The following is a 20438-nucleotide window of genomic DNA, read 5'->3' on the forward strand; positions in this document are numbered from 1 at the left end:
CCGAACTTGAAAATGGAAAATGTAATGCTGGTGGTCAACAAAAGAGGTTCAAAGACTGTCTCAAGGCAAATCTAAAGAAGTGTAGTGGGCGCTCCAGTTGGAGAACAGCCTTTACCAAAGGTGTCGTGGGCTTTGAAGACACTCGATCTCAGGACGCAAGGGAGAAACGTGCTAAGAGGAAGGCATGCTTGGCAAACCCTCACTGTGATCAACTCCGGCCCAGAAACCAATGTCCCCACTGTGGAAGGACATGTGGATTCAGAATTGGCCTCAACAGGCACTTACAGACTCACTGTTAAGACCGTGTTCATGGAAGACAATCTTAATTGGCTACGAGGGATCGCCAAGCCATACACCCATATCCGGGATTTGGCTGTCCAAAACGGCGTCTGGGGGGCTTTTTGCAAATCAGCAAAATGTCTGGGAAAACCTGGACGTATGGCAACCCATTTCGGAATATTTTTTTCCTAAAAATAGTTTTAAAACCTCATTCTTTTGGGGTTCCCCCCCCAAAAAAATTCAACAACTTTGGCAAGAAAAGAAAAGAAAAGAAAAAGCTCAACAAATTTTGTCCAGATTTTCACTTTTTGAAATATGGCAATCCTACTCCATCAGCGTTGGTGCTGACAACCTCTACTACGCCGCTGGATGGAGGAACTCCCCTATGAAGAAAGGTTGCAGCCTTTGGGACATTTTAGCATCGGGAACACAAGTTATCACCCCGCCCCCCCCTTGCACTTGGCAGCTCCCTTCCGTCTCCCACCCATCGCAGCTCCGTTGCTGAGTTTGGCGCACAATATGCCTGTGCCGTTTCTTGTGCTAAGAGAGAGTGCATGGTGAGGGCTCATGGCACAGCAGGCCAGGAGAAGCCTGAGGTCCTTCTCTTTTTTTTAAATTATATTTATTGAAGTTTTTAACAATAAAAAAAATACAGCACAAAAATACAAAAGCTTGAAAAAAGAAGAAGAGAAAATTAAGAAAAAAAGAAAAAAAGAAAGAAAAATAGTATCTCTAACAATATCTTGTCCCCGACTTCCCCATCCCTCCCCTCCCGGGTCAATTCCATATCCAACTTCACAACTTCTTTTTTATACCCCACACAATAAGTTCTATTAGATTTTGAACTATAATACTCTTAACTATTTCTAATAATTTCCTTTAGCCTATAATTTCCCCCTAAAAAGATATACCTTTTCCTAGTTCAGATTCTATCCAATCTTTTAACTAAACCTCCAAACCCACCCCCTCCCTCCCCAGGTAGCAATTTCCCTTTTTCCCCGGCCAGCGTCTTCATATCATCCAATTTCAAACATTTTAATCCATCCATTCCTCTACCTTATATTCCTTCTTCACCCCACTCCCACTCTTAGCCAATCTAAACCATCCCATTCCTCCTTCTTCCCCTTCCATTGTTTTAATTCTTCCACCAGCCTCCCACCCTCATATTTATTTCCACTATCCCCTATTTCCAGTCTTCTGTCTGGCCTGCGTCCCCTCACTCTCACTGGGGGGGCAAAGGCCAGACTCTTTCCTCCCTCCTCAGCTTGTTTGTTTCCTTCTGGGATCTGGTCGCCCTCTCTCACTGAGCAGACCAGATCCCAGGGTCCATCTTGGTCCTTAGCGTCCAGAGTCACATAGGTGATCAATGCTTCCTCTCTCACAGGTTGCATTGATTTCTCAGTCCGTTGCTCCTTATTTTCTGTCTGTTGTTCAATGATTTCTTCTTGTTGCAATTCTAAAGTCTCCATTGGATATATCTGTTGCTGGTCTTCTTTAAAGTCTGAATATTTCCTTTACCATGACGTATTTCCTCTGTCATTTCTTTAATAAAGTCTAGAATATACTGCAGCTCGACCTCCTCCATTTGTAAGAGGGTTGTTTTGGCTGGCAGCCTTCTTTGTCCTTCTGTGTTCCCGTGGGAATTATAACTTGATCCGCCAGAGATGGTGCTATAATGTCGAGGCTAGTTCCTTTGTTTATTTCCAACCATATTTATCCTTTATAATTTAAATTCTTAATCCAACTTTTCCAGTTCTCCTCTTTATTACATCGGTCAACTTAGATATAATCCAAAAAATATCACAGAGTCACAGCAATTACTCTTTGTAAATCCTTATATTTGTCAGCTGGTCGCGGCTTTAGGTTCCTGCCCCTGGTTTCCGGGGGGGGGGTTCTTTGTCACAATAATATGTTTATCGATGCAGTCTAAAGCATATATTTCCCCCCCTTAGTTCTGCCTTCTAAGGGGGTACACAAGTTCGATTTTTCAGGGGGATCCTCACCCCTTCTCTTCGATCGGCTGCAGGCAAGTTAGTTGTGTCGCAGCCTTCCGGGTAGGGGGGGGGAAACGACCTCCGTTTTTTATTCCCCTCCCAGGTCCAAATTCTTATTTTTAAATCCAATAAATTGTCTTACTCACAGTCCAAATCTTAATTTGAAGGTATCTGCCACTCCTCTGTCTCCGGCTCGGAGCTTTCCGCTACCGAGGTAGCAATGGACCCAAGGCTCCGCCATGTACAGCCTGCTCTCGGAGGCTCCGACGGGGGCTCTCCGGGCGGTTTCCATGACTTTCGGGAGCCCTCTGGGTATCCCAGCCCTCAGAACGCACAATCTGAGGCTTCTCCGGGGGGTCGCGGCGCCCACGCGACTCCCCCCCTCCTCGGTAGCGGTGGGTGTCTCGGGAGCCGAGACAAACCCCGCCGGCGGCTGATGGCGGCAGACCGGAAGTCCCAGCCTGAGGTCCTTCTCAATCTGGGTAGGGCTGCCTAATGATATTCTCAAGTCGCCTGTCTCTGGGCTCTCTGTGTCCTTCCTTGACTGCGGAACAAAAGAGGACCCTTCACTTCCCCCCCGACACTTCAGTCCTGCTGTGAAATCGCCTCCTCATATCAACTTTTAGGAAACCCACCAATCACTGACAACACTCTACACCCTTAATGCAGTTAGGTCCTCAGAACGTCTTTAATTCAAAAAAGAAAAAAAGATTTATACGCTCCTTTTCCTTTTTGCTGTATTTATTTATTTATCATATTTATATACCACCTGTATCTTCCAGGGGTCTCGAGGTGGTATACATTCCATCCTCACAACAACCCTGTGAAGTAGGTTAGGCTGAGAGGCAGTGATGGGCCCAAGCTCACCCAGTGAGCTTCCTGGCTGAGTGAGGATTCGAACCCTGCTCCCCCAGGTCTTAGTCCAGCACTCGTAGTCCGCTACGCCACCACTTTGATATCTGTAATAAACAAACACAGGCTGTGTATTTTTACTTGGTCAAAATAACGCCTTGCAATGTTTTCTCGTCAAAAGAAATATTATTCTCTTAATGTTATTCGATAGAGAAGGCGACACATCTTAACACATTTCGTCTCTCTTTCTGCCGTCTTGGTGGCTCAGCACACCTAGGTTCAAGTCTGCTGCTTAAAAAAATGAACAGCCCTCTTTCCCCATCTCTTTCCGCATTGTAACATCCCTTATGATGCAATGCTGGATACGTCCGTTTCAATTTCCTGTTAGTACTGTACATATAAAATTCCAGTCTGAACTGCACTGTTATAGGTGGGAGGGGGGCCAGTGTGGATGGTGCCCTGAGTGTCTTCCAATTCTTGGGCTCCTCCTGCTTCTGTATCAAAGTGAATTGTAGCTCCTCAGTGATAAGATATCCTAAGAATTGCCACTGTCTGCCTTAAGGTAGTCTCCCCTGGTGAATTTAATGCCTGAGACGGGTTTTGAACTAGTGCTGTAGGCTCTGCACCAGCCCTTAGTCATGAGCATTAATTTCAGCAGGTCTACGCCGAGTAAAGTCAGTTGAAAAGAACCTGATGTGGATATTTCCCCCAGTGCTGCCTTGTAAGAATATTTCTAGACTCATTGTTCTTTCTACGTCGTTTATTTGTACCTGCTCTTCCTCCTTTTTTCACCTCCCCCTTGGTGACAGTTCTAAAAACATCTTCTTTTTATTAGAGGCTTTTCTAAAAGTGGCAAGAATATGCTAGGGATATGCACAGTGCATTCGCTTATTTATTTATAAAGCGTTTAGCCCAAAAAACCCAAAACAACCACGCTTCCAGATCAATGAAAAACAATCTATAACAGATGGCATAAAAGGAAAGGGGAATGGGGAGGGAGGAGGAAAGGAATAAGCTCAGGTACCAGTTCTTCAAGTTATAATGACCAGTTGGGGTGGAAACAGCACAGAGATCTTGATGGAAGGGCTGCTGCGAGGTGACAGTTGCAGAAGAGCCAGAGGCAGCTCTGAGCAGCCATGATAGAATAACCCTGCTTTCTTTTTCCCTCTTTCTGCTCTGCAGCCTGCTGGAATGCGTGGTCTACTTTAAAAATGTTTCTATCTAAGCCCTTTCATGTAAAGTCAGGCTGCACCTTCAGGCGCCCTTCCTAGACATGCGTATTCCTCCCATTGTTCTTCTGCATTCTGACTGCGAATGCAAGAGAAGTGTTTTAGGGACACAGCTAACAACCTTTTTTGGGGGGGGGGTTATATTCCAGCCAAAGTGGCCACTCGTCAGCTTAAATCCTGGGCCCCCAACATGGCACCCCAGTAGCCTCATGCCCAGGCCTTGGCCCCCTCCCCTTTTTTAATGATTGTTGCCTTTTTAACCAAGGATGGGGCTGAAGTGACAGGAAAGTCATAGTTATGTATGGGACCACGACTACACGGATGTTATTAGCCCAGAGATGGAAAGAAAATAAAGTCCCTACCAGAGAAGAAGGGCAGGTCAAGTGGATGGATTAGGCCGAAAAGGCAAAACTGACCGGAAGAATCAGAAATCAGGAAGACCAAAATTTCAATAAGGAATGGGGAACATTTATGACTTATCTTAAAGACCATTGTAAACAGTTAAAATCATTAGTAAGATTGGAATATCACTCGTAGTTTAAGGGTGAATTTTGGACACAATGGAGAGGTAAAAGATTTGGATTATCATAAAAGATGCAGGAGGAAATGATTAACAGTAGGACCCACAAAGGGGAGGAGGGAAGTCTGGGAGATTCCTTGGAATCTACTTTTTATGTTGTATGTTGGATATGTGACTGTAAAATCTTAATCTGAAAAACGGAATAAATACTTTAAAAATAATGATGAAGTGAGTGGAAAGTGGCATGCGGGCATCTCGTGACCCCTTGACCTTCCCCCAGAATGTCTCTGTGCCCCACATGGGCCCCATAGGGAAGGGAGAGCAGGCAGACAAGCTAGACTAGAGGCATAAGGGGGCATGGGACCAGGGGTGGGGCTTAGCTGAGACCCCTCATCTTTAATTCAACTTGGTGCCTTTGTGGCCGGGGGGGGGGGGGGGTTACAAAAACATATGCTATTACAGTAGTTTAAGCTGGTTGTAAATGTGTGTGCGTTATGCAATAGCACATCAGATATGCGTGCACTAAAATCCTGCTAAATTTTCAAGGGAACTTTTTGCAAACTGATGCAGACGTGGAGAACTTTGGGGGGGGGGGAGGAAAACGAGAAACCACACTTGACAGATTCATCCATTCTTCATTTGGGCAGAAAAAGTGTTGCTCACATATGAAGGTACGGATATTGCTGTCATACATGTCCAATAATCAGGGAGACAATTCCAAAAATCCAATTGATTGTAGACTTTTATTTGGATGAAATGTACTTTCAGATTTAAGTTCTTTTATGCTTGTTGAGGATTACGTCATTTTTGTGACTGTAAACTGGACAGTGGGGGTGCCTGCCATGAAGAATAAATTTTGGCAATATAATAATTTACATGAAGAGTGACCAGAGGGTCACTTTTCATGTAAATTAATATATTAGCAACTGTAAGTTAAAGGTCCGATCCATATGTGCTTATTAAACAACTCAGACCTTGACACACACACACACAAAAAACCAGGGTTGGGGGAGATTATTGTGGAAAACTGAGATCACAAGGGGGCTTATGTGTCTTTTGCAGAAATAAGCCGGAAGGATCTGCTCTGTCAGGGTGGCAACTGGAACATAACATCCACTTCCACCTCCCTTGCCAGGTTCATTATTGCCGAGAGCTTCACGGCCATTTTGGCGGCCTTATCCAGATCGTCGCAGGGCAAGATCCTCAGGCCGCTCTCGGCGATCAAAACCTTCGCGTCTTTGACCCGCGTGCCTTGCAACCGCACGACAACCGGTACTTTGAGATCCAGGTCTTTGACCGACATGATGATGCCGTGCGCGATGACGTCGCACCTCATGAGCCCCCCGAAAATATTGACCAGGATGGCCTGCACGTTTTCATTGGACGTGATGAGCTTGAAGGCCTCCGTCACTTGCTCCACGGTGGCGCCGCCCCCGACGTTGAGGTAGTTGGCTGGGGTTCCTCCATTCAGCTTGATGATGTCCATGGTAGCCATCGCCAAGCCGGCGCCGTTCACCAGGCACCCGATGTTCCCGTCTAAGCCGATGTAGTTGAGCTCTGCGTGGGCCGCGTCTCTGTCATCCTCCGTCACCTGGGTCCAGTCCTGCAGGTCAAAGATCTTCTTCTGTCGAAACGCCGAGTTGCTGTCGAAAATGATCTTGGCATCCATGCACATCACTCTCCCCGTCGAGTCCTCCACCATGGGGTTGATCTCCACCATGAGGGCGTCATGCTGAATGAAGAAGTCGTAGAGCTTCACGATATTGTCCGCGGCTTCGTACACCAGGTTAGGAGGGAAGCCCATCTTCTCGGCGACCTTCAGGGCCTGGTCGCTCTGAAGGCCTTCCACAATGTCAACGGGCTCCTTGATGATGGTCTCAGGTTTCCCGGCCGCGATGTCTTCAATGTCAACGCCCCCCCGGGAGTTGGCGATGATCACGGGGCCCTGGAAGGACCTCTCCATCATGATCGCAAAGTAGTATTCCCTCCGGAGGTACCTGCGCTCGCAGATGAGGACTTGGTTGCAGATGCGGCCTTCTTCTCCCGTCTGCTTGGTGAAGAGCCTCCTGCCGATCATCAGGGAGGCGATCTCCCGGGCTTCTTCCGGAGAATAGACAATCCTTACTCCTCCTTTCAGGCCACCCTCAAAGGTCCCCTTCTCCCGCCCCCCTGTCAAAACCTGCGCCTTAACCACCAGGTCCGTGGTGCCAATGTCTCTCGCCACCTGGTAGGCTTCTTCCGGTGTCCTCGCAACCAGTCCGTAGGGAACGGAAATGCCGGCGTCTTTCAAGAGCTTCATGCACAGGTACTCATGCAGAGACAAGCTCCTTTGTTGCTGTGTGGGCAGCCCATGACGCTTACATCCTGGGTTCCCACCCAGCACCCTGGCCATGGTGGTCTTCACCATCCTGACCGCCTGCCTGCAGATCATGGAGGTATATCTTTCACCCACTTTTCCCAACTTCTTCTCCTTCCCAGACTTTCCAACTGGCCCCTGGAGAGAGACTTCCCCAAGTTCCTTTTCCAACAGTCCACCTCCCTGGCCTTCTCATTGGCCAGGGCAAAAAGTTCACAGTGACATCATAGAATCATAGAACTGTAGAGGTTGAAGGGACCCTGAGGGTCATCCAGTCCAACCCCCTGCAATGCAGGAATCACAACCCAGTGTTATAAGAATTCTAAGGTCCCAAATATAAAATAAACGTTCATAAATGTGCAGGGCAAACACGTACGTAAGTGTCTGAAATAGTACAGGAGAGCAGTCCTGAAGCCATTTTGACTCTCGCAAACCATTTTGACTCCCAAATTGACCTTCCCTTTGTCTTTTTGCTTATAAATCCTGTAACTTGTGTATGAATAGGGTGAGCCTGTGACCTGGATTCGGGAATTAATGCGTTTACCATCACAAAAGAATGGCCAGGCTGCCCAGGTAAAGCCATCAGTGACCATTATCAGGTATCCTGGCAAACAGGATTTCTCCTGTAGACCGCCCCCTTCTGCGATGTATGCATGATGTTTTGGGGGTGGTCTCTGGCTACAGGATGGGCAATTTCAAAAGTCTATATAACGGCCTGGACACCCTTACTGTGGGTTCCTCCTGCCTCCCTGCATGGGGGGAGTGGGGGACCCTGTTGCAGCAGTTAATGAAGATGAGGCTTCCTAGCTGCTTTGCTTCTCAATATACTCTGCTTGGCCTCTGTTATTTTCTTCTACTGATAGGGAACCCACGTAAGGACTCTATATGGGCTCTTGCATACCCCGTAAGGGAAAAGGAGCAGGGTTTTTTATATATAACACCAGTGAGTGCAGAATGCTGCAGCACAATTGCTGGTGGGAGGAAAGCCTTGCCATCATATCACACCTGTGCTGAGATATCTGCCCTTGTTGCCCATTTGCTGCCGGGCCAAGTTAACTTTATCAGGGCATGCTGAATTTTCCAACTTTCACATTCCAAAACTGAGGGATGCTAAAAAGTTGCAACACAACTTGGGAATTCAAAAGCTAATTTAGTTAAATTAATATAATTAGTAAGCAAAATGTGTGTAGAATTGCGTAGAAATAACTGCCAAGTACTTGCAGTTTTGTTTTATTTTATATTAATATTATTTATTATTTCATAGAATCATAGAATCATAGAGTTGGAAGAGACCACAAGGGCCATCCAGTCCAACCCCCTGCCAAGCAGGAAACACCATCAAAGCATTCCTGACAGATGGATGTCAAGCCTCTGCTTAAAGACCTCCAAAGAAGGAGACTCCACCACACTCATTGGTAGCAAATTCCACTGCCGAACAGCTCTTACTGTCAGGAAGTTCTTCCTAATGTTTAGGTGGAATTTTCTTTCTTGTAGTTTGAATCCGTTGCTCCGTGTCCGCTTTTCTGGAGCAGCAAAAAACAACCTTTCTCCCTCCTCTATATGACATCCTTTTATATATTTGAACATGACTATCATATCACCCCTTAACCTTCTCTTCTCCAGGCTAAACATACCCAGCTCCCTAAGCCGTTCCTCATAAGGCATCGTTTCCAGGCCTTTGACCATTTTGGTTGCCCTCTTCTGGACACGTTCCAGCTTATCAGTATCCTTCTTGAACTGTGGTGCCCAGAACTGGACACAGTACTCCAGGTGAGGTCTGACCACAGCAGAATACAGTGGTACTATTACTTCCCTTGATCTAGATGCTATACTCCTATTGATGCAGCCCAGAATTGCATTGGCTTTTTTAGCTGCTGCATTTATTTAGCATTACCTGACATTTTCAGAAGGTAAAATTAAAATTCTTTGGTTTTCCAAGAGAAGTTTATGCGATTTTTGACAAAACATAGATTACCAAACTAAATGTTGTCCAGTCACTAAAATATTAGCAAACTTTAATTCCTCTCACCCAAAAACATATTTTTAGAAATTCTCACTGAAGAAATTTGAAATAATTAAGTTTCACCCCCCTAAGACGACATGACTGATTGGCATATGTACATTCCTTGGTAGAACCATAAACTCCGCACTTCACTTTTGCCCTGAAATGCACCTGGTTTCAATTTTCATGCTCCCCGCAGACAACTAGTTGGCCTCCATGGGAACAGGATGCAGGCCTAGATGGGCCATTGGCCTGATCCAGCAGGAGACAGGGGAGTTCTTCAGGGTGGGGAAAGTAAATATTGCAAACAAACATCACATCTCTTCCTAAAGGTAAAGGTAAAGGGGCCCCTGACCATCAGGTCCAGTCGTGTCCGACTCTGGGGTTGCGGCGCTCATCTCGCTCTATAGGCCGAGGGAGCCGGCGTTTGTCCGCAGACAGCTTCCGGGTCATGTGGCCAGCATGACAAAGCTGCTTCTGGCGAACCAGAGCAGCACACGGAAACGCTGTTTACCTTCCCGCTGTAGCGGTACCTATTTATCTACTTGCACTTTGATGTGCTTTCGAACTGCTAGGTGGGCAGGAGCTGAGACTGAGCAACGGGAGCTCACCCCGTTGCAGGGATTCGAACCACCGACCTTCTGATCAGCAAGCCCTAGACCCCGTGGTTTAACCCACAGTGCCACCTGGGTCCCTTCCTACCCACCCACAAATCTTAAGGGGTGCCCCGCTACAATAAGGCAACATCATTTAGACACCAAAGAGGCGTGTCTGGTCAGGGTAGTGATGTCATTGCGGAATCTTGGCCCTGGCCAATGGGGAGGCAGGTAGAGAAGGAATCTTGGGCATTGCCCTGCCCCTTAAAAGGACAGTTGGGAAGGTCTGTTGGAGGAGATCTGAGCAGGAGCAAGAGAAATCTCCAAAGAAGGGAGTGGAAATCAGCCTCCATGATCTGCCGGTGGACCTTGAGAGTGGCTGGCCTGATGGCAAGAGAAGGTTGCCTTTTGTTTGGTGGAAGCCCAGGATGGTTTAAAGGCCTTGGGCTGCAAACACAGCAGCGGAGGAGCTTGTCTCTGCATGAGTACCTGAGCATGGGGCTGCTGAAAGAAGCCGGCGTTTCCGTCCCTAACGGCCTGGTGGCCAAGACGCCGGAAGAAGCCTATAAGGCAGCGAAAGAGATCGGGACGGAGGACATCGTGGTCAAGGCGCAGGTTTTGGCTGGTGGCCGGGGCAAAGGGACATTCGAAGGGGGCTTGAAAGGAGGGGTGAAGATCGTCTCCTCTCCGGAAGAAGCCCGGGAGATCGCCTCCAAGATGATCGGCAAGAAGCTCTTCACCAAGCAGACGGGAAAGCAGGGCCGGATCTGCAACCAAGTCCTCATCTGCGAGCGCCGCTACCCAAGGAAGGAGTACTACTTTGCCATCACCATGGAGAGGTCCTTTCAGGGCCCCGTGCTCATCGGCAGCTCCCAGGGGGGCGTCAACATTGAAGACGTGGCCGCCGAGGACCCCGAAGCCATTGTCAAGGAGCCCATTGACATTGTGGAAGGCATCCGGAAGGAGCAGGCCCTGAAGCTTGCCCAGAAGATGGGCTTCCCCGCCAAGGTGGCGGATGATGCCGCAGACAATATGATGAAGCTCTACAACATCTTCATTAAGTACGACGCCCTCATGGTGGAGATCAACCCCATGGCGGAGGACTCAACGGGGAAAGTGATGTGCATGGATGCCAAGATCAATTTTGACAGCAACTCGGCTTTCCGCCAGAGGAAGATCTTCGACCTGCAGGACTGGAGCCAAGAAGACGCGAGGGACCGAGAGGCGGCCAGTGTGGATCTGAACTACGTGGGGTTAGATGGGAACATCGGGTGCCTGGTGAATGGCGCTGGTTTGGCAATGGCGACCATGGACATCATCAAGCTCCACGGAGGGACACCGGCCAACTTCCTGGACGTCGGAGGCGGCGCCACAGCCGAGCAGGTCAAAGAGGCCTTCAAGCTCATCACTTCGGACGACAGGGTCCAGTCCATCCTGGTGAACATTTTCGGCGGCATCATGCGGTGCGACATCATCGCGGAAGGGATCATCATGGCGGCCACCGAGCTGGAGCTGAGCATCCCGATCGTTGTGAGGCTGCAAGGGACGCAGGTGGACGCAGCCAAGGCCTTGATAGCAGAGAGTGACTTGGAGATCTTGGCCTGTGATGACTTAGACAAAGCTGCTGAGATGGCCGTGAAGCTGTCGGAAATCATGACCTTGGCGAGGCAAGCTCACCTGGATGTGAAGTTTCAGCTGCGAACCTGAGGGAGTATCAAGTCCTCCTGGCTCCTTTTCCCAACCCACCCATTGCAGAATTCTGCTTTCTGAAACGCTTTCACTTGGTTCCCACCCACCCCAATTTTTGTGTGTGGTTTTGTTTTGTTTTTTGCTTAATAAGTACGCTTGTTTCTGGTCTTTAAGTCACGGCTGATAATTAAAATAGTGACTATTCATATAAATGTATTATATTGCTAATATCTACTGTTTCTTACGTTGCAGTTTTTCTTTCCTCCAGTTTACAGCTTCATGAATGAAGTCAATTTCCTAAGTTTGTTTCTTGTCAAACAGAGTTTAAAGCTGAAAATGCAGTTATTCCTAATAAAAATCCGAAATCAATTCAGTTTGCATCCCTGATTATTTGGCTGGAAAGTCTGCGCAACAGCAGAGTCCATCTCCACATAACTTCATTGAAGTCGAAAGGGACCTTTGATATTTCTATGTTCTTCAGCAAGGTGAATAAAGCCAAACATACCACGGTCTTTGTGTGAACACTTGGCCTATTTGAATCAGCAATTGTTTTACCGTGATTCTTGAGTTGCCACAGAAAGTCCTGTAGCTTTTCTGGTTCTGATTTACATTTTATTTATTTATTTAGCAGAGAAGAAGCAGTTGAATTTGCAACTCACCATTGAGGATGTGGAACTGGTCAGCCGAGTCGCAAAACCCTGAGGGAAAGGGCCAGAGGAAGAAAACATGAGCAATTATCTTACTTGTGGAGAGTAAAGAAAACCTGCTGGGGAACTCTACCCGCACCCAAACAGAAGATTTCATCAATGACAGCAACATGGCATAGCATGATGAATGGATTTCTTTATATATTGAAATTAAAAGGGGGGGAACACACAAAATCCACAGTCTGGAATCTTTTGCAGCATCACAACTTTCTGATGATAAGGGGGGAAACACTCTGCACAAGTCCAGGGGACTCAGCTTGCGGGGCGCTGCAAAAGATGGAGTTTTCACTGTGGAATGCTGCAAAACTGTTGCCAAAACTTGGCACCAGTTTAGAGTGATTTGGACACTGTTGGATTTTTGAGTGTCAACCTCGTGTTTGAGGTATCGATTACTCAGATTTGGGGTACTGCAAAACGTGGGGTTTTCATTGAATAGCAAGACCAAACCTTTGGCACATGGGGGCATGCCAAATTTTGGCGTTCGTAGTTAATTATCCTGGGGGGAGGACAGTAACCTCACGGCGTTTAAAGCCCCAAATGGGTCCATAGCCTTTCGTGGATGTGAAGCAACATCATATTCAATCACTCCTCTCTTTTACATTGAAAGTGCTACCGTAGCAGTCGGGGACTTTCTAAGGGCAGGACGTGAGCCTTCGACTGCAGCCTCACCCCATAATGCATCCATTGAGGCATCCAATGGTGTCAGGATCTGCAGGGACCCCAAATTCAGAGACCTGTCAAGTCCAGTATGTCACCCGAGAATAATGGTACCAACAGGATGGCCCTCTCTGACAGAGGGGTCTTTCCCCATCACCTGTGGAGGGCCAGAGGACTTCTGCATGTTCAGTGTTATGTATTCAGTGGTCTGTGTTTGCCTGAGCTTGAGTCTGGACTAAGGATTCTGAGCTCCTGTGTTCTGATTCAATACATGATGTCCAATCACAGAACACTTCAGGATTTGGGCCTCTGCCATTGGCCCTTGAACTCTGAGTTGTGATTCGCAGCTTGGAAGTTTAGACAGCCAATCAAGTTGGGAGTGGGAGTGGCCCAGGCTTTCAGAAATGTTTATAAGCAGTTGCTTTGCCCCTGTTTCCCTGGTTATGTAGTTCAATAAAGGTTCTTGCTAAATAAAAAAAATCCTTCCAGTAGCACCTTAGAGACCAACTAAGTTTGTCATAGGTATGAGCTTTCTTGAAGAAGTGTGCATGCACACGAAAGCTCATACCTATGACAAACTTAGTTGGTCTCTAAGGTGCTACTGGAAGGATTTTTTTATTTTGTTTTGACTGCGTCAGACCAACACGGCTACCTACCTGTAAAAAGGTTCTTGCTGTTATCGCTGTGTCTTGCCTCATGGGAACCCACCTACCCTGTTTCTCATATTTTAAGACATACCCATAAAATAAGCCATAGCAGGATTTTTAAGCATTCAAGAAATATAAGCCATACCCCGAAAATAAGACATAGTGATAGGCACAGCAGCAATGCTGGCCGTGGCAGGAGGAGGAAGAAAAAAATAAGACATCCCTTGAAAATAAGCCATAGTGTGTTTTTTTGAGGAAAAAATAAATATAAGACATGTCTTATAATATGAGAAACACGGTACACTTCACTTTCCCAGCCAGACCCCTGAAATTATGGGGCATGGAGCCCCATCCTCTACTCACCATAGACAGGGAAGTAGTAGGTTGTGTCCTCGTTCAGGCCTAGGCCCGTCACACGCTGCTCAAATTTAGCCGTGACGGCGTCGTTCACCCGGATGGCTCGTCCTTTCATAAATTTAAGTGCAGCGTTAATGCCATCTTTGTTCCCTAAGCAGCCGACAGCCAAATCACAATTCCCCCCTCCCCTGTAAAGGTCCAGTTCTGCAATGTCTGAGGTGAGTATGCACTGCTCTGTCAACAAGTCTCTTGGCGTAAGTCTCTGCTGCTGGAATGCCTCTGGTGTGGATGGAGAGGTGCCTAGGGCAGTGATTCATACAGAGAAGCAACGGGGAACCTTGGTGCAATTCGCCTGCATCTCTGCAGGGCGAGCAGCTGAATGCAGACCCTCCAAGTGTCCCAATTTTCTAGGGACAGTCCTGGAATTATAGAAGCCGTCCCGGTTTCTGATTTGATCCCAGACTGTCCTGCTTGCCCCCTTTCCTCCACATCTCGGAGAACAATTGAAAGTGTGAAAACAGAGTCCTGTTTCTATGGAAGGAGAAGCAATAGTCTACTCCTAACATTTAGCACTTTTGAAGTAGACTACCCCTGAGCCTGGGAGCTCCATTCCCATCCTGGCTAACAAGGGCATAAGCAGAGTCCTGCTGACTGAGACCATGGGCAAACTGGGCAATGTCCCACTTGCCACGGTGCCACCGCTTCCAGGGGTCTTCCAAGAAGGGCTTGAAGACCTTTCCTCATTTTTGCCCCACCACCGATACTTGGAGGTACACTACCTCTGTAGGTTCTTTTTAGCTCTCAAGGCTGAGCTTAGACAGAGCTCCCCTCCCTTCTGCAGGAATGTTTCCAGCTCACCAGAAACCTGTGTGGCGATTCCAAGGAGTCCTCACCATAAAGTTTCACTGAGATCTTCCGGGCTTTCTGGTAATACACAATGGCATAGCTGTTGTAATCCGTTTCTGCCACCACCACGTCGACAGGGCTGCCACGGCCTGGGGGGTGGGGGTGGGAACACACACACACACAGAGCGCCCTAGGTCAGCGCATGGAGAAATGGCGCTTTGCCTGCTCCCCTGCAAGCAAAGGTGCTTCTGATGTGCTTTTGCCCCTGTGCCTTTAAAGAGCAGTACAGGAGGCAGAAATCCAACAGGTGGCCTTCCCCCAGTATGGGGACCTGGTGGAGCAGAGTTTGGCTTGCTTTGCGGAATATTTGTCTCCCACTTTTAAAGTTAAAACGAAACAGGTTGCACTTCTGCCTGGGCAGCGACAGTGTGGGGAGTGGGCCCAGGGCTCCAAAATATGCTTTGTGTGAGAAGCCTATAAAAGGCAGGGCCAGCGCATTCATTTAGGCAAACTAGGCAGTTGCCTAGGGCGCCTAAATGGAGGGGGCGCTGGCCAGCCTGCCTGCCCCCCGCTGCCCCCCAGTGCTGCCTGGGGCCGCCTCCACTGCACCTGTCACCTGTTGAGCGGCTTCAGGCCGCTATCCTGAAGCCGCTCAACAGCTGAAGCCGCTCAACAGCTGACAGGCACAGTGGAGGCGGCCCCAGGCTCGTGCTCCTCGCGCAAAGCTCCGGAAGCGCACGGGGAGAGCGAGCCTGGGGGCACCTCACCGCGCCTCTCAGCTGTTTTTTATTTCATTTTTTTCTACTTTTTTCTCTCTTCTTTTTTCTATTTTCTATTTTTTCTATGTTCTACTTTATTTTTTATTATTAATGGGGGGGCGCCAGAAGGTGATCTTGCCTAGGGCCCTGATAAAAGGCCCCAATTGAGTGAGACATTGGGGTTCAGTGAAAAACCCTTGGCTTCCTTGGCTCATAACAGTTCCCTTTTGTTCAGAAAAGATACATAGCGTAGCCCACTTGCTGCTTGGCTGCTGAAGACACCAGATAAGAATGACATTTTGAAGTAGAAGATTTATGGAAGTCTGGCCGTTCCAGCTTACCAAGGACAACTCCATTATGCAAACTTGTTATCTATGTAAACATAAATCTCAGACTACAATTCTCCCTTTTTTTTAAGCATGTAGGTTGTCTCTATGTAGGCTTCAAAACTTTAGAAGTGAGGAGCCCTAGAAGGGATGGACACGCGTCAAGTTGCATCCAATGAGTGTTTTGCCAGCCCCCCTCTGCTGATGTTTGCAGCTTTTTGATTAGATTTTATATGAATTATCCGTCTGTAAACCCTATAAAAGGTCCAGGGGAGTAACACCCCACCCATTCAGCCTTTGTGGAAGAGACTGTGCTGAACCTATTTACTGCAGTAAATAAAACTTTGGACCTTTTTTCAGCCCAACTTACTAGCAGTTAATGGTACAAGTGAGATAGCAGATTTGCTCTCCAACAACAGGGCAGCAGAAGCATTAAGATATAAACTTTCATCTCCACCCAAAACTCCCTTGGCCAGCTCTACTTTATTCTATGCGCCTGGGGGCCGGTCCAGCATCCCTCAGACCATATGGTGGGCCAGACTATATTTTGGAGGGGAAAATGAACGAATTCCTATGCCCCACAAATAACCCAGAGATGCATTTTAAATAAAAGGAAACATTCTACTCCATCTACACACTGATTCCCAGACCGTCTGTGGGCCGGATTGAGAAGGCGATTGGGCTAGATCCGGCCCACAGGCCTTAGGTTGCCTACCCCTGCTGTAGAGGTAATAGAGATATCAACTGGGAGTGCTTGAAATGCATAATAGAAAAGCTGAGGATTATTCCTCGGGGGGAGGGGGAATTGGTAGAAATGTGAGGGAGGTCCCCATTGGCAAAACCACCCCAATCCTCGCCCACCTACCTTTCAAGAGGAACCTGCCAGGAATCTTGGTGGGGAAGTAAGTTTGCTGGATGTTCCAACAGACGCCATCCCTGTGGAAATGGAGGAGAAGACCAGGCATTCAGGGCAGTATTCCAGCGGCCAGTCCACGTCAGGCCAGATCCTGTTCCATAGGCTGTTTGCCTAGCAACAGCCAGCACCAGAAAAACACATCCCTACTTGCCCCAGAAAAAAACAAAGGCATTGTCTCTGTGTGTGCATGTAATAGATGCTCATAAGAGCATTCCTTTGGTTTACCACATTTATCTTTTCTTTTTTCAAATAATATTTATTGATTTTCAAACATTTCAACACAAAAACAAAAACAAAAAAGCAAAAATAAAAATAAAACATACTTTTAAAAAAACTAAAACATATCAATTCTTACATTAACTTGACATTGTGGACTTCCTCGATTCCCCACACACTGGGTCCATTTTAAAATCTAAATTAAGCAATTTCCCTTTATCATCTTAAATCATTCCAACGCAATTTTTTCCATTATCTCACAACCAATTCTAATCTACACAAAGAAAAAAAAATTACATCGACTATCCTCAACCTACAATTCATTAATTAATCCAAATCTAAATTTATTTTCCCATCCATCTCTAATTCTTCCTTTAGCCTCACAATTTATACCCCAAAAATTTTCCATACAGTGGTGCCTCGCTTAACGAATGCCCTGCTTCACGAAATTTCCGCTTAACGAAAGGTTTTTTCTAGTGGAGGTTGCCTCGCTAGACGAATTCGTTTTACGAAAAATTCATCTAGCGAATCGCGGTTTCCCATAGGAATGCATTGAAATTCAATTAATGTGTTCCTATGGGCAAAAAAAAATTCAAAAAAAATTCAATGTATTCCTATGGGATTCGCTAGACGAATTTTTCGTTATAAGAAAAGACCCGTGGAACGAATTAAATTCGTCTAGCGAGGCACCACTGCACATTCAAATATTATTTCTTCTATCATAATAACCTTTAACCACTTTTATTTGGTTTACCACATTTCTACCCCACTCTATTTCCTCCAAAGGTAGCAGACATAGTTCTCCATGGGAAAAGTTTCTGACAGTAAGAGCTATTTGACTGTAGAACGGTCTCCCTCAGGAGGTGGTAGACTCTCCTTCCTTGGAGGTTTCTAAGCAGAGGTTGGATGGCCATCTGCCAGGGATGTTGTAGCTGAGATTCCTCTAATGCAGGCGGTTAGACTAAAGGACCCTTGGGGTCCCTTCCAACTCTACCGTTCTATGATTCTTGGGGACCAACAAAGAGGATGGCCTTTCCTCCACACCCCGTTCATCTGGGCCCAGCGGATCCTGCCAGCTTACTCGGATACTCACAGCGGGCGGAAGGTGCTCACCAACAAGGATCCCTGAGAGCTTGGGCCACCCACAGAGACCACCAGGTTGGTTGCTTCAAGCCGGTGGCTGTTCTCACTCAAGTAGCTGCATTGCGAGGCCACCCCGACCAGGAACCATTTCCCAGCAAACTAGAGGAGGAGAGAGAGGGAGAGTCAACTTGGGACAACCCAAGACATCTCTCTTTTCATCAGAGAAATCTTGGAGGGGATGGAATAGGGTGTCCCTATTTTCATCGGAGAAATGTTGAAATGTTGTGTACTGAGGTCCAGTGCCGAGGGCCTTCTGGCGGTTCCCTCGTTGCGAGAAGCCAAGTTGCAGGGAACCAGGCAGAGGGCCTTCTCGGTAGTGGCACCCGCCTTGTGGAACGCCCTCCCATCAGATGTCAAAGAGATTTTTAGAAGATTTTTAGAAGATTTTTAGAAGACATCTGAAGGCAGCCCTGTTTAGGGAGGCTTTTAATCTTTAATCGATTATTTTATTCTTCTGTTGGAAGCCGCCCAGAGTGACTGGGGAAACTCAGCCAGATGGGTGGGGTATAAATAATATATTATTATTATTATTATTATTATTATTATTATTATTATTACATTAGAGTAGGCCCTTTGAAATGGATGGATATGAATCTGACGTTGGTTCATTAATTTCACTGTGTATCCTCTTGAGTAGAACTTGGTCGGTTACAGCCCACTGAATGTGAAGGTGTAAATAACACTAACAATATTGCTGAACGATTTTAAAAAATAAGATTTGTGTGGGTGGGAGGGTTCGTTTGTTTGTTCCTCCAAACCAAGGATACCCAACCTGGTGTCCTCCATCTGTTTTGGACCACAACTTCCATAAACCCCAGCAAAGGTCAGGGATGGTGGGAGGGTGTCCATCACCACCCGCAGGTCCCCGCAGGAGCCTTTTCTGCCCCAAATCACACTGGACAGCATAGACAACCTGTAAAAGCATTGAGTCTTGTAGCACCTTAACAACCAGCAGATTTTCGGTCCTTTGCCTTTTAAATTTTGTCCTGGGGTGAATTTTAGAGAGCACCCTCTTGCTATTTAGAGGGACAGGTGGGTTTAAATTATCTAGGCTAAATGGAATTACTTGGCATGGATCAAATTTAGAATTTGAGAACCGAGGTGTGACATATCACGCCAGTGTGCAAATATCACATTATGAGCAAGGTTCTCGACAACGCACACAAGCTCAGGGGTGTTTTTTTCAAGAGGCGGGGGTTGTTGAGAAGGAAGTTCCCACCTGGCTTCCCCTTCCCCTTTGGACCCAGATTGGACTGAGGACGCCTTTGTGACTGGCTTGGAAAGCGTAATGCTGGTGATCAACAAAAGAGGTATAAAGACTCTCTCAAGGCAAATCTAAAAAAATGTAGTATAAACACTGGCAACTGGGAAACACTGGCCTGCGAGCACTCCAGGTGGAGAACAGCCTTTACCAAAGGTGTCATGGGCTTTGAAGACACTCGATCTCAGGACGCCAGGGAGAAACGTGCTAAGAGGAAGGCACGCTTGGCAAATCCACACTGTGATCAACTCCCACCCAGAAACCAATGTCCCCACTGTGGAAGGACGTGTGGATCCAGAATTGGCCTCCACAGTCACTTTCGTACCCATTGTTAAAACCCTGTTTATGGAAGACAATCTTACTCGGCTATGAGGGATCACCAAAGAGAAGAGAAAGTGCAAGACAGAGACAGAAAGGTAGAGCACAAGGCTGTAAGAGACGCCGTCATGTGAGAGGAGGGCAGGGACAGGGTCCAGATTGCTCCAGGGCATTTGGACAGAGCGCTTTCTGGAACCTTCCTTCTGACGCAGATATTAAAGAGGATTTGCTGTCAACAGGGGATGAATGAAAACCCTTCCGTTGAGATCCAGGAGCACCGGCTGGTGTGACAGGGGAGGAAAACACTCCGATTAATATCTTGCAGCCACCTTTAGAAACATCTTGGAGGGAAAAGAAGCAGGGCATTCCATGACATCACAGCATCTCAGCCAATGATTGAGAGGCGCATTTGGACAGCTCTAGCTCAGCTATTTTGCCCCACTCCAACCCCAGAAGAAATTCTGTTTCCCTTTCCAAATCCATCTGCTCACCTGGCCAAGATCGAAGTTGGCCTGGACATCAATCTTGTCGATGGGATTCTCTGGGGCTGGGCGTTTTTTGGGACGCTGGGCAGCGCCGGGTGCAGCAAGGAGCAGGGGGAGCAAGAGGACGAAAGGGGACGAGGTGGGACCCATGGCCGGACTGCGAAGAGCTTGTGGGGCAGGAGAGGAGGGGGCAAGAGCTGGTCAGTCATTAACCAGCCCTATGGATTTTCCTGAAAGTCCGAAGCCAAGGCTGACCCGAAGGGAGCAAAGTCTCGCTAGCTTGT

General features: G+C 47.3%; 1 protein-coding gene and 2 pseudogenes across 6 annotated transcripts; 1 reads left to right on the forward strand and 2 right to left on the reverse strand.

The window, feature by feature from the left end:
• Positions 1-1441: 1441 nt before the first annotated feature.
• Positions 1442-20438, reverse strand: C8G (complement C8 gamma chain). Of its 4 annotated transcripts, none has more exons than XR_015946450.1 (7): positions 20161-20347; positions 18041-18189; positions 16681-16751; positions 14744-14880; positions 13892-13993; positions 12177-12215; positions 1445-3232 (listed from the first exon to the last, which is right to left on the reverse strand). XR_015946450.1 is itself a non-coding variant. In XM_035130259.3 (7 exons), the coding sequence occupies exons 1-7, from the start codon at positions 20302-20304 to the stop codon at positions 3213-3215; spliced, it is 627 nt and encodes a 208-aa protein (XP_034986150.3). In that variant the 5' UTR covers positions 20305-20438; the 3' UTR covers positions 1450-3212. The 4 variants fall into 4 exon arrangements, 3 of the variants coding, with proteins under 3 accessions (XP_034986152.3, XP_034986150.3, XP_034986151.3); XM_035130259.3 differs by having other exon boundaries at positions 1450-3232; positions 14779-14880; positions 20161-20438; XM_035130261.3 differs by lacking the exon at positions 14744-14880 and having other exon boundaries at positions 1442-3232; positions 20161-20436.
• Positions 5215-12170, reverse strand: LOC118092299 (succinate--CoA ligase [ADP-forming] subunit beta, mitochondrial pseudogene; annotated as a pseudogene). The gene has a single exon (XR_015946449.1). The product of XR_015946449.1 is annotated as a succinate--CoA ligase [ADP-forming] subunit beta, mitochondrial pseudogene (transcript).
• On the forward strand, positions 10086-12017 carry LOC118092320 (succinate--CoA ligase [ADP-forming] subunit beta, mitochondrial pseudogene; annotated as a pseudogene). Its single transcript, XR_015946448.1, has one exon. The product of XR_015946448.1 is annotated as a succinate--CoA ligase [ADP-forming] subunit beta, mitochondrial pseudogene (transcript).

The sequence above is a fragment of the Zootoca vivipara genome, chromosome 11 (genome assembly GCF_965207765.1).
Source record: "Zootoca vivipara chromosome 11, rZooViv2.hap1.1, whole genome shotgun sequence".
Taxonomy (NCBI): domain Eukaryota; kingdom Metazoa; phylum Chordata; class Lepidosauria; order Squamata; family Lacertidae; genus Zootoca; species Zootoca vivipara.